We start from the raw sequence: 12,549 nt of genomic DNA on the forward strand, positions 1-12,549 counted from the left end.
AAGTTTTAATTTTAGAATGCTTGTTTGATAATTCTGTATGGAATGAACACTGATGTCATATGCTGTATTAGTTCACAAGACTTCAGTATTGTGGACCATGATACCCCGGTCTAAGACCAAAACCTTATATTTTGTGTAAGGTGTTTGTAAAAGATCACGCCCTGAATATTCTACATCGTTTTCATTAATCACACCATTTATCTCATTTTAGATCATGGATTCATGGTCACTCACGTTAGCAGCAGTTTTACAACGGCTAATTGACACTATATTGCTAGCCTTCCAAAACAGTCTTTGAATTGAGTTTTGGTCAAAAAACACTTCTGATAACAGCAGTTTTAAATCTTATTTTAATGTTTGAATGATTGCGACACATTCAGAGGAAATTACTTAAGCTAAGGATTTAAAGGTCCAAGAAAAAAAATTATGGGCAGAGAGAAACAGAGAAATGGCCACTCTTCTTGTGTTTTACCCAATACAGGGTTCGACACTGAAGGGAGTCTAGGAGTCATTGAAGAATTTGCATATACAGTCGAACCCCGTTAGCTCGAATTACCAGGGACCAGCCACAAATACCTGGAGCCTAGGGAAATTCGAGCCAAGCAGTAATGCTAACATTTTACAGAACAAAAATTTCCTCAGTTCCAGCCAACAAGGAAATCGAGCCAAGCGAGTTAGAGCCAAGGGGGTTCGACTGTATCTTTCATTCTCTTGAATAGCAGATTGTAAAGAAATATTCCAATGTTAAAATAATTGGTTATATTTATCAGAAAAAAAATAAATTCAAAGGCTGTTTGCAAAGGTTATAGTTTCTTAAAAATACACACTTCGCATCATTCATTTTTCACTCCATTTTCCCCTAGGAGTTACATGAACACATAGAAAACGGACTGGGGAGAAACGTACAGTCCCGATGCTCAGCGACTTTACAGTCAGCCCTAGAAACTACGCAACATGAAATGACAGGTATTGAAAAGTAGAAGGATTGGATAATGTCTATAAATAGAACACAAGTTGTTCTATCTAATACTCAGCTCACTGATAATGATTTAAAGGATCATTTTGGGGTAATATGATTATTGAAAGGCTGTTATTTGGGTAATATGATTATATAAGGCTATTATTTGGGTAATATGATTATTTAAAGGCTGTAATTTGGGTAATATGATTTTAAAGGCTGTTATTCGGGTAATATGATTATTTAAAGGCTGTTATTTGGGTAATAAGATTATTAAAAGGACTTTTATTAAGAAAAAAATATCGTATTAGATCGTTTAAAAGGCTTTTTCTGGGGTAATATCAGTATCATAGGGCTGTTTTTGGTTAATTTAGTTAATAAAAGTCAGTTATCTTGTTAATGTTATTATTAAAAGGCTATTTTAGAGAAAATATCACCTATAAATAAATATAGCTTGTGCATTATAGCCTGGCTAGGATTAAAGCTTGGCTTTTTAAGGGGCAGGAGCTTGTAGAAAGGGGACAGTGTGCTTCGAGAGAAAGAGGCACAGAACAGAAATTGTATTGATTTGACAAAACAACTTGATTATCGTAAGCAGAATAGCTCTCATGCTGGTCACTTTGAGGACCAAAGGGTAACAACAAAAAAGGGCAGGGTGCTTGCTTGCACCATTCCTAAATATATAAACTGCCTAGCTAAAACCAGCTATATACTGTACCCATATTGCATATTTACGCCATGAACCACTAATAGCTTTTGTGTGATGTGTTGATCATGAAATAAATAAAAATCACCAACTATTCCTTAATTGACAGATAAAGTGTTTGGTTGGATGAGTAAGTAATGGATTTATGTAAATTGTTTCAAAATTATTTTTCATTATTCTTCTATTTTTATTTTCCGCTTTCTATGTTGTTACAGTGATTCATTCAGCTTTTTATACAGGTTATTGTGAAAATCCTGGTTATAAGATACTAGTTCTGAATTTCAAACCTTGAAATTTGAATAAAGAAAGCAATTCTTAAATAGTTACATATTTTACATAAATTTAAGAAAGATATTTTTGTTGATTATTTTTTCTCATAAACATTGAATGGAAATTAAACATTGAATGGAAATTTAGAAATATAAATCTAATAAATATTATTATGCCCATTTTCATAAAAATCTTAAGATATATAAATAAAATGCTTCAAATTATTTCCCTTTGTAAACTCTTCACAAATTATCTCCCTTGCAGAGCGACTCTCCGCCCTTCTTCCTGAAGAGGCCCAGCAGCAAATAAACACTGTGATGCCCCGCCGTGATTTTGAAATCGCTTACCGGCTCGATTGTAGACGATTGTGTGAAGATTTCGAGGAAGATATTGCCTTCCGTTTCACACTAGCCCCACGTAACATCTTGCGATGGATGTTTGGTAGAAGGGGGATACCTGCTCCATCAAAGCACTTTGATGCGGTATGTTTTGAATGTAGTATTTATTTTTGAGTTACTAAAAAGGTTTATATCTAGGAATTTTCAGCCTGAGTCCAGGCACCATTATGTTTGACAAATTAAGGTAGGGTTATTTTGTGGGGTCCAAATATAACTGTTTATACTTTTGAGTGTTTGTTTTGAGGGATACACAGTAAGATGGAAACAGGGGTTCATAGCCAGAAAACTGCTTCAGGGATTTTAAAGTTAACAACCAAGAAGTTAACAATGTTGTTAACTTTAACAAAGCTCTGAACAGTTGGCCCATTGTTCTTTATTGCATGTGTAACCTTATAGTATACAAATCCATTGTAAGATGCTGCATTTGACGTCATTTAAAGTGTAATCAATATTTTCTTAAATCAATGTTAAACTAGCAGTGTTGAAATCAGAGAATATTTGTAAGTATTTGGTTTAAAATGTTTAAAACAGACATTTATTAATTTCTGCCTAAACAGTGAGGCATACCATAAATATGAAAATTAAAATATTTCAGGTTCCCCGAAATATACCAATGACCCCCCAGGAGCCTCGAACATTTCGGGAAGCCGACCCAGATAATGCCGAAGTCCTGGTTAATCTCGTAAGCATTGCCGGGAATATCGGACAGAAAACTGCGCTCGGAGGGCTTATAGTGTGTGGCGTGGTGAGTACGAGTTTATGAAAAGTCAATGACCCTAGCCATAAACTTTTTACAGATATTTAATGGTACAGTTTGTGCTTATTAATCGAATAACATCCCAACTGAATGAAGCACGACTAATTAATCAGTTAACAACCCAAACATACGTGCCTGGAATAGGCATGTTGGACCAAATTATGGCATGGTGGGAATCCAGCTCTGCCAGTGAAGGGATGTACCGATTCTAAAGGCCCTAGGGGAAATAATGCTATTGACCAATCAAATTGCCATGATGTGAACTCAGCCCAAAGATTACCTGTGGATAAGCTATCCACTTTGATATAATTGGCTGCCGGTATATAAAGCAGTATGTTGAATCATTCTAGCAGACAGATTTTTTGATTATAATGGAGATTTTCATGGTTTCAGAACCCATCGTACAAAGTTCTTTTTCTCCTTCCTCAGAAACATAAAGCAGACGGCAGAAAAGCCATAGCAGACGGGTTTCTTATTTTGGAGGTCTTCACCCAATTAAACAAAGTTTTCTTTCTCTATCCTCAGAAACATAAAGCAAATGGCTGAAATGTCATAGCAGACGGAGTGTTTGGTTATAGAGACCTTCATTGTTTCAGACCCATTTGTACAGATCTTTTTCTCCCTCCTTAGAAACATAAAGCAGACATTTGAAAGGTCATTGCAGATGGGGTTCTTGGTTATGAAGATCTTCATTGTTTCAGACCCTATTGTAAAAAAATTCTTTTTCACCCTCCTCAGAAACATATAACAGATGTCTGAAAGCTCAAAGCAGATGTGGTTCTTGATAATTGGATCAGAATTGTTTTCAAAATAGTTGGCTTTACCATTATTATATAAAGATCAAATTATTGTCTTTAAGTTTAATAAATACAAATTTTTTTTTCCCCTCCCTCCTCGGATATATAAAGCAGTAGGGTGGAAGGTCCTAGATGTTGGGGTTCTTAGTAACGGAGATCTGTTTTGTTTCAGCAGAATGAGGTTGACCATTAAGGCTTAGCTCCATTTATATTATTTGATTTAAACATATATTCTTTTCCCCTACCTCCTACAAAATTTCTTTTCCCCTTCCTCCTCAGATATATAAAGCAGTAGGGTGGAAGGTCTTAGCTGTTGGGGTTCTTGGCTATGGAGGATTTTACTGCTTTGAAAGAATGCGTTGGACGTCTAAGGCCAAGGAACGAGCATTCAAGGCACAGTACGTCGACTATGCCAGCAGCAAACTGAAACTGATTGTAGATTTGACGAGCTCAAACTGTAGTCATCAAGTACAACAGTGAGTATTTTAAGTTAAATTGTTTAAAAAATTCATTTTATAGCTTTATTTGTACAGTCGAACCACGTTGGTTTGAACTACCAAGGACCAACGAAAATACATCAAGGCTTAAAAAATTTGAGCCAAGCTGGAATTCTTACCTTCAGTATGAAGAAATCAATCCGTTACATCCAGTTCGAGCCAACAAGGAGTTCGAGCCAAGCGATTAGAGCCAAAAGGGTTCTACTGTACATGTACATGTCTCTGAAGTTTAGTGTGGTAGCCATTTTTAAAGTACAGGTAAATTTGTGAAGCAAAAATAAAGTTTCAGTCTTAAAGAAAAGTTGGTAAAAATATCTGCATCAGTTTTTTTAAGCATTCAATTATTAAATGTAAAATAGGGTAAAGTTCTGACATATTTTGGCAATATGGAGCAACTAAAAATAAATAGATTTGACTAAAATTTCTATTATGAAATTTTACCGTTTTTTCAAGCAGTTGTTCACATTTTACAAGAAATTAAAATGTGTTTGATTTCTGACTATATCAGTAGTGAGAGAGTTCCTTTATACAAAGGTTGTTTAAATTTTAACATTCCTGTGTTCAGGGGTGTGGGGGATATTTGTATTTCCAGCGACAGCTCTAGTTACATTGTATTTCACTAAACCCTGTTCTGCCTTCTAGGGAGTTAACTTCGACGTTCGCCCGGTTGTGTAACGAGGCTGACATCACCAAACAGAAGCTGGAAGATGAGATCAAACAGCAGGACATTGTCATCTCACAACTGGGGGTTATATCTGCCAAGTCTAAAACTTACAGGTATGTCTTTTTCTCCACTTTTGTAGGCAACAGCATTTCATCTGGCTCTGTCGTGGAAGAATTCTAAACACAGGGATGCAAATTTTCCTCTTTTCAGCTGATTTCCTCTTTTTTGGCCACAAAAATTTAAAATTAAAGTTGTTGGCCTTTTATCTGATCTATACAAAGAATGACTTTTTGTTATGTAATGACTCAGTGTGATGGGGATACTCCTATATTACTGTACTTGTTTCATTTTTTTTACAAATTTGTGTTGGCACCCCTGTAAACACTGCTGACAAAGGACCGGAATATGTTTTTTTTTATTTGTACTTTAGAAAATGGATGTTTTATGCCGAAAAACTTTCTTTTAAAGTGTAAGTAACTCTTTTACCCACAAAACTTCAATTTAGAAATTGATGTTAATATTAAAAACTGCGATCTGATCTTTTGTCAGCAGTCTTATATCATTGGTTTCCACACATTTACGAAGAAAATGGCTCATTCCAAGACAAAAAAATATAGAAGCTGTCAAAATGGTCAATCAAGTGCAGCTTTAATAATAAGATTTCTAGGGATAATGCATACTTATGCAGTCATCGAACTTAGACTTTTGGATGAACAAGCCCGAATTCTTATTGTATTGCTTGGCATAAAAGTTTTGAACAAGTCCTGCTATATAATATTCAGAACTTGAGCAAGCCCGGAAGACATTTTACCAGTGCAGGGCTTGCGGGCTTATGCTAATTTCGACCACTGCTTATGTCGGAATGTTTGTTATTTCCAGGAACAAAGCAGACTGGTTGGACAAAGCCCTGGACAACTTCAAGGAACAGTTCCTGATCGCTCTTACTTCAGGTGTATGACCTGTGTGTCATCCTTCGATAACACTTTGTAAAATATGTCTACTGTTCTTGACATGTGATATATGTGCAGTAGCGACATGTATTTCTTATAAGACTGTACTGTTCTCGATATGAACATGCGTGAAATACATGCAGTGGCTACTAAATTTCTTGGGGAGATGTCAATAGCTAACATTTACATGTGTATTTAGTATCATTGTACTTCAAAGCTTAACCAGCAGGGCCCTAATCTGTCCTTTTCATGGGGGTGGGGGGGGGTAATTTTGCCCCATTGCCCCCTTTTAAAAAATGAAGTATCTTTTAAAAAATGAGGTATCTTTTATTCCCCCCACACATGAATGTTTAATATTGTGAAACTATTTTAATGAAGGGATTAACAGGTTGAATTATTAATGTATTTGTTCAGTTGAGAATCTTTCTTGAAAACCCACATTCTATTGGTTAAAAATTCACCCATATAAGGGCTATGACCCCTTTCCACAAAAGTGCAATAGGGGCCCTGTCTAAACCTCTGCAATTAGGGGTCAATTTTCACTCGCCTGCAAGCAGTAGAACTTGTTAATATTTGTAGAGTTTAAATTCAATGACTAAACAGTTAGATTCGCCAGCTATCAGTGTTTTAAAAACAAAATTAGCATACATGTTATGATTTATTTGCTGTTTAACAGTTATTGAATGAATTTTATGCTTAATTTAGTATTATTGAATGAATTTTATGCTAAATTTCATATTATACATGTACCAATTTTCTGTATATTATATTTTAATGAAATGCTATATTCGACAATATTAAATAGGTATTCAAATGAAATGATATATTGTCAATCAAATTGAATTGGTATATTGTAATTGTATAAATAAAAAGTCCTATAAGATACATGAGTGTATGTATATATACATGTAGTTTATAGTGATACTAATTGGATGTTAATAAAAAATAAACGATTTCCTGAATTTATTTGCTCAGGGGTTCTAAAAATCAGGATTTATTCTGAAACAGGGATCAAGAGCTTTTAACTTTAGACTTTTGTACAGTATTCGGAACTCCTCGTTCATTTTCCATCTACCTTGGATGTATACCAGTTGATCAGAAGAAATAGTTCATAAAATTTTAAATAATTATATAAGTTGATTGTAGTTTTCTAACGTGTATTTTGTGTTACTAAATTAATTGCCAGTGAAGTGTATTATTGTATAATTTAATAAGATTCTCAAGAGTTAAGTCATGAAGTTCAACTGCTAAATTGAAATTACTACTAAATTATTGGAAGTATAGTTAAATGTGAAGATTTCTGACATTGTAAACTGTCCATATACATTGGAGGTTGTTTTTGATGGAAAATGGCTGAGGAGTTCCAAATCTATGTATAGTTATAAAGATCGTTTTTGCCTGGAAATTTGCATCAAAAACAGTAGGAATTACCTTGAAATAAACATGAATTAAATTGGAAACAGTTTCAAATCAGGTCCAAGCCCCTTCACCCTGCTTTGCACATAAATCCTTTATACTCAAACAGACCCCCGGCTATTTTTCAGGATTGACAACTAACAGCTGTAAGAACCCCTGAATTGCACTGTTCTTTAAAACTTTTAAAAGGGGTCTTAGCCCCTTTACCCTGCCTTGGGCATAAATCCCTCAAACAGACCCCTGGCTCTTTCTTGATTGAGAATTATCAGCTTTTAGAACTCTCGTTTATTGAAAAAATTCAGATATTTGCAATCTAAATTATGGTTGTGAATGACAGGATAGTTGTAAATTGTATGACATATTTTTCGTCTTATTTTTAGCTCGTAAAAAGGTTAATGAATTGTCATAATCTTGGTGTTGATGTCACCAGCAGCATTGTCATGCAAACACTTGTTCATAACTTGAAAAGCATTCAAAATATAGACTTAGTGTCGATGTCATCAGTAACATCATTATGCAAAACCTTTTCCTAATTCATAGCTCTTAAACCATTCAAATCATCGTCTAAGTTTTGATGTCATCAGTAACATCGTTATGCAAAAACTTGAAACTTGTTCATAGCTCCAAAAACTATTGAAATCATCGTCTTAGTATTGATGTTATCATGCAAACACTTAAAACTTGTTTATAACTCTTCATACATATAAAACATGGTCTTATTGTTGGTTTCACCAGTAACATTGTCATGCAAAATTTTCAAACTTGTTCATTACGGGGGTACTCTAAAACCATTCAAAATATTCCAATGAAACTTGGCACACATGTAACCAGAGACAAAATGCAAGGCCGGTCACTCTTACTTTAAAAACTGTTATGTCAGTTATTTGATTGAAAAATAAACAAGACGAGCATTTGCATTCTTGTTAAACGTTCAACACTTTTAAGATATTGAATGTTGCACTGTACCATGTATTTGTAAACACATTTTAGGCCACACCAATTCAATTTTTTGTTCAACGTATTTTAGCTGAATTTTACGTTTTCAGTATCAGTTAAAAACAGGAGCAGGTGATAGCAAAACCTTTTCCCCCTTCATAAATTAACACCTCTTATGATAATTCCACAATTACAGCATTATTAACCATTCCTTATGTAAGAAAAACAATACACCATGAAATATTCATTTTATATACATGTTTCAGATTTCTTTTCATGCAAAGAGGGATACAAAAAAAGCGATTTTTAAACCAATGAATTTTGTGTTAAACTATAATTGAGTATACATGTTTAATACTTATTTATTTTTATTTCTGTACACATGTTTAATATTTATTTAAAAAAAATTTGGCAGTCTTTGTTTAATGAAATTAAATGTATACATTTGTGTAAGCTATGGGCTGATTGGTCAGAACTTTGTTAATGTTAACGACCGGCTGATTGGTCAGAACTTTGTTAATGTTAACGCGGTTGTTAACGTCATCATTGTTAACTTTCAAATTTTTTCTTCTCTTGAAATTTCTTGGAGACCCTTATGATCTTCAGTACTTCAAACAAATTTTGGGACAACTGTTTCAGCCCTGCTTGATTAATTGAAATATATTGAAATATATCAGTATATCAGTACAGCATAAAGTAGTTCCTCTTATATACTTATATACTAAGGGCTATTCCATTTAAACATATAACCCCCAGGGGGAAGGCATTTTTAAATTATGCAACCCCCCTACAGAAGGAAATTTACCCTTGTGGGGTCCAAATTAGCGAAAAACACCCACCTATATACTATTTAGATAATTGCCTTCCCCCCGGGGGTTATATGTTTGACTGGAATAGCCCAAAGTGACAATGTCATAAATAATGTTTTTACAATGTTCAGAACAAATGGCCAATTTGCATTGTCATTAAAATGAGGGACACAATTTGCACATGTATTACTGTAGTCTTTCATTTTGTTGTTTAGATTATATAAATTCATCGTCAGACACCCCCGATATACTTCTTCGCTATGCTTTGTTGTGTACTGTGGGCGATTTGCTAGAAAAATCTCGTAAACATGAATAATTAAATGAGACAGTTTCATTGGTTCTGCAAGGTACCAACGCCGAAATACGCACAGACACTCGTACTAATGTTTTTTGGAGGAAAAATAATTTGGCGAACTTGGTCCACCATTTCACGACAATTTATTTATAAGCAGCCTAAACCCTTAGCCTATGGAAACAGCTGACAATAATGGGTTATTGAAGTGTAATGTATTGTTACTTGCAAATTCATTGGTAGAAGAGTTGTCTCCTCTGCCTCATGCATATTCATTAAAGCGAGATCTTGCCAGTCAATTGTCCCAAGGTATTTATGAAGTATAACAGAATAAATACCGTGGTTCCCGACGTTGGTAAATATTGTATGATTGTTTTACTTTCATGTGCCTCTAGATATTTCTTATTATTTATCTTTTGTTGTTTCAAAGAGGTAGCAAGATAAGTTAAACATGATTGCATATTTGATGTCATTTTACTATCTTACCCAAGCGCCTCAATGCTTTTGAATTACACAATGAAAACCCCCTGTGTAATGTCAATGTTTTAGTTCTGTCAAACCTTTTTTCAAATGTTTTGGGTTTTGTTATACATTGTTTGAATTTTGGTCATCTCGAAGTTAGTTATCTCAAAGTGATTCTCGAGATCCAAACGACCTCGAAAAAGCAAGTTTTGACTGCTAAAAAAATAATACAAACCTACAGACCCTACACTGGGAAATGCTTCCTTGAATTTAGAAATTTCATATAGCAAGTTCATTAAAAAAATCCTGATAAAAAGAGTTACAATTTACATGATTATACCGAGGAAAATATGGTATGATTGAATTAATGATTTGATGCCAAGGACTACTTTAAGAATTCTAGTTCGTTCATCTAAGTCTACTTTTTGTGACTGATAAGATAATGGTTTTCAAGCAAGAAATATATTATGTTTCAGTTGTTTTACCTCATTGTTAGCAAATGAAATGTTGTTTTCCTTTTTGATCCTGAAGTAACACTGTTAGTTTTTTGATTGTCTGGAATGTATTTCAGAAAAATTTAAAGTGAATCTGATAGGTGTCGTTTAAAGTGACACTCTTATTCAAAATCAATACATACACATGTATAACAAACATAAGTTTTGAGTGATACACCTTTAACTACTTACTAAATAATGCATTTATGGAAAATATTAATTACTGATAACAAGACTGTAATCGAGTATTTAATAGCTGAATATTAAATGATTGGTGAATGCTAAAAGATTACTGTGATATTCTATAGTCTCATATGGTAGAAATACCTTATTTTATGCACATTTCTTTCAAATTAAACTTGGTAACCTGCATAAGAACCATTGTTTTCAAAATTTATTCATCCTTTTTGGAATATTTAAACAATATTATTAATTGTGATAAATCTTATTTGGGAGTAAGAGTGCATCTTTAAGTTGGTGGTTAGCAACTTTCGCTGAAAAATATATTCCCATATGCTACCAGAGACCATATGTGCAGGGGTTATCCATAACTCTGTATTTACTATCTGTTGAGTAAATATGCCCCATTATCAGGGGAACATGGCTTAGAATAATAGTGTATGATAGTTGGCATCAGCTTTTAATGCTCTTGTGTTTGTAAGTGTTTACAATGAGAAAATGCAATGCAAATTTCATCCTATGTATTCAAGCTGCATACTCACAGATTGATTGTTTTGACTTTTTGTTGTTGTTGTCTTTGAATGAACCAATTTTGTGTAAATTTCTGGAAACAAGTGATATAAGACTGCTAATAAGAGGGCAGTTTTCATACTGACGTTCGAAAATTGATGTATTATGGCATTACTTACTAAATTTTCAGCATTTTACCAGAAACTGAGGTCTGCTCTATTGTTAGTCTTCATTTATGACTGAATTGAAGGCACTGATGCCAAAATCAGCCGATACTGAGACAAAAAAGGGTCAAAAATCTCAATTTGTCAGAGTGCAACTTTAAGGTACTAATTACACGCATTTTATGAAATCTCACTATTAAATGTTATTCTTGTCAAATTATTTGCAGCAATAACTGCTGTATACATTAGATTCATAACATTGCTCATCATTATGATGGGGAAAGATGATTTTCTTTCACTGTGAATTCACGAACCATTTGATGCTTTTAAGGCATTTGATGTACGCTTAGGCCTAAAAAATATAATTCTAGTTACTGTTACCCAACCGTAAATAGGTGCTGAATCTTTGCCATACAAAGTAATAAATTCCATTCAAACCCATAAGTATTTGATGGGAAACTTCAAGGTTATATAGAATATATTTTTATTAAAGATATACAGTTGAACACTGTTAATCCGAAATCGTAGGGACCTAAACATTTATTTCGGAATAGCAATATTTTAGATTAACAATTTTCAGAAAATGATAGCTTTTGCGAATTATAGATGACGTGAATTTCTAAGTTGTGATACTATTTTTTCTTTTGAAATATGGAACAAAAAAAGTAGAAACTCAATAACTTGATGTATAATTTAATTTCAGCCATTTATTAAAGAGATTAAGTTATCAGCAGGCAAAACCCTTTTGAATGGTACAAACATAACATGGGGTCACCTGTGATCAGAATTCAACATTATTGCTAATGGCATGATAGAGTGACAAGATTATTTGTACATCAAATATCTTTAATATTCGTGATTGCAATGCTTTGCTATTTGTTTTGTGTTAGTGTATTATGTTCTTGTATTTTGTTATAGTTCATGCCATAAAATCGAACAATAAAAAAATACATAAAAATCTTTACTGTCTTTACAGTCTGCATTGAGCTGCACCATTAAAACAGTGGAAACAAGAGATATCACTGATTGTGATCAAAATCCCTGAGCGCCGTTCGATCAATATCCCTGAGCTCCATTCGATCAATATCCCTGAGCGCTGTGTGATCAATATCCCTGAGCGCCGTGTGATCAGTATCCCTGAGCCCCGTGTGATCAATGTCCCTGAGCGCCGTGTGATCAATATCCCTGAGCGCCGTGTGATCAATGTCCCTGAGGGCAGTGTGATCAATATCCCTGAGTCCCGTGTGATCAATATCCCTGAGCGCCGTGTGATCAATATCCCTGAGCGC

General features: G+C 34.0%; 1 protein-coding gene across 4 annotated transcripts in view; it reads left to right on the forward strand.

Annotated features, from left to right (window-relative positions):
• LOC128202747 (mitofusin-1-like) overlaps positions 1–12,213 on the forward strand; it is a 29,047-nt gene extending 16,834 nt beyond the window's left edge. For 3 of the 4 annotated variants that reach the window (XM_052903852.1, XM_052903853.1, XM_052903850.1), the window contains exons 14-19: positions 864–966; positions 2,199–2,416; positions 2,928–3,077; positions 4,166–4,362; positions 5,026–5,160; positions 5,927–12,213. In XM_052903852.1, the coding sequence (XP_052759812.1) occupies positions 864–966; positions 2,199–2,416; positions 2,928–3,077; positions 4,166–4,362; positions 5,026–5,160; positions 5,927–6,005 (882 nt within the window). In that variant the 3' untranslated portion in view covers positions 6,006–12,213. The remainder of the gene's footprint in view (positions 1–863; positions 967–2,198; positions 2,417–2,927; positions 3,078–4,165; positions 4,363–5,025; positions 5,161–5,926) is intronic. The other variant, XM_052903851.1, reaches the window with a different exon arrangement.
• The last annotated feature ends 336 nt before the right edge of the window (positions 12,214–12,549 follow it).

Source organism: Mya arenaria, chromosome 9, assembly GCF_026914265.1.
Source record: "Mya arenaria isolate MELC-2E11 chromosome 9, ASM2691426v1".
Lineage (NCBI taxonomy): Eukaryota > Metazoa > Mollusca > Bivalvia > Myida > Myidae > Mya > Mya arenaria.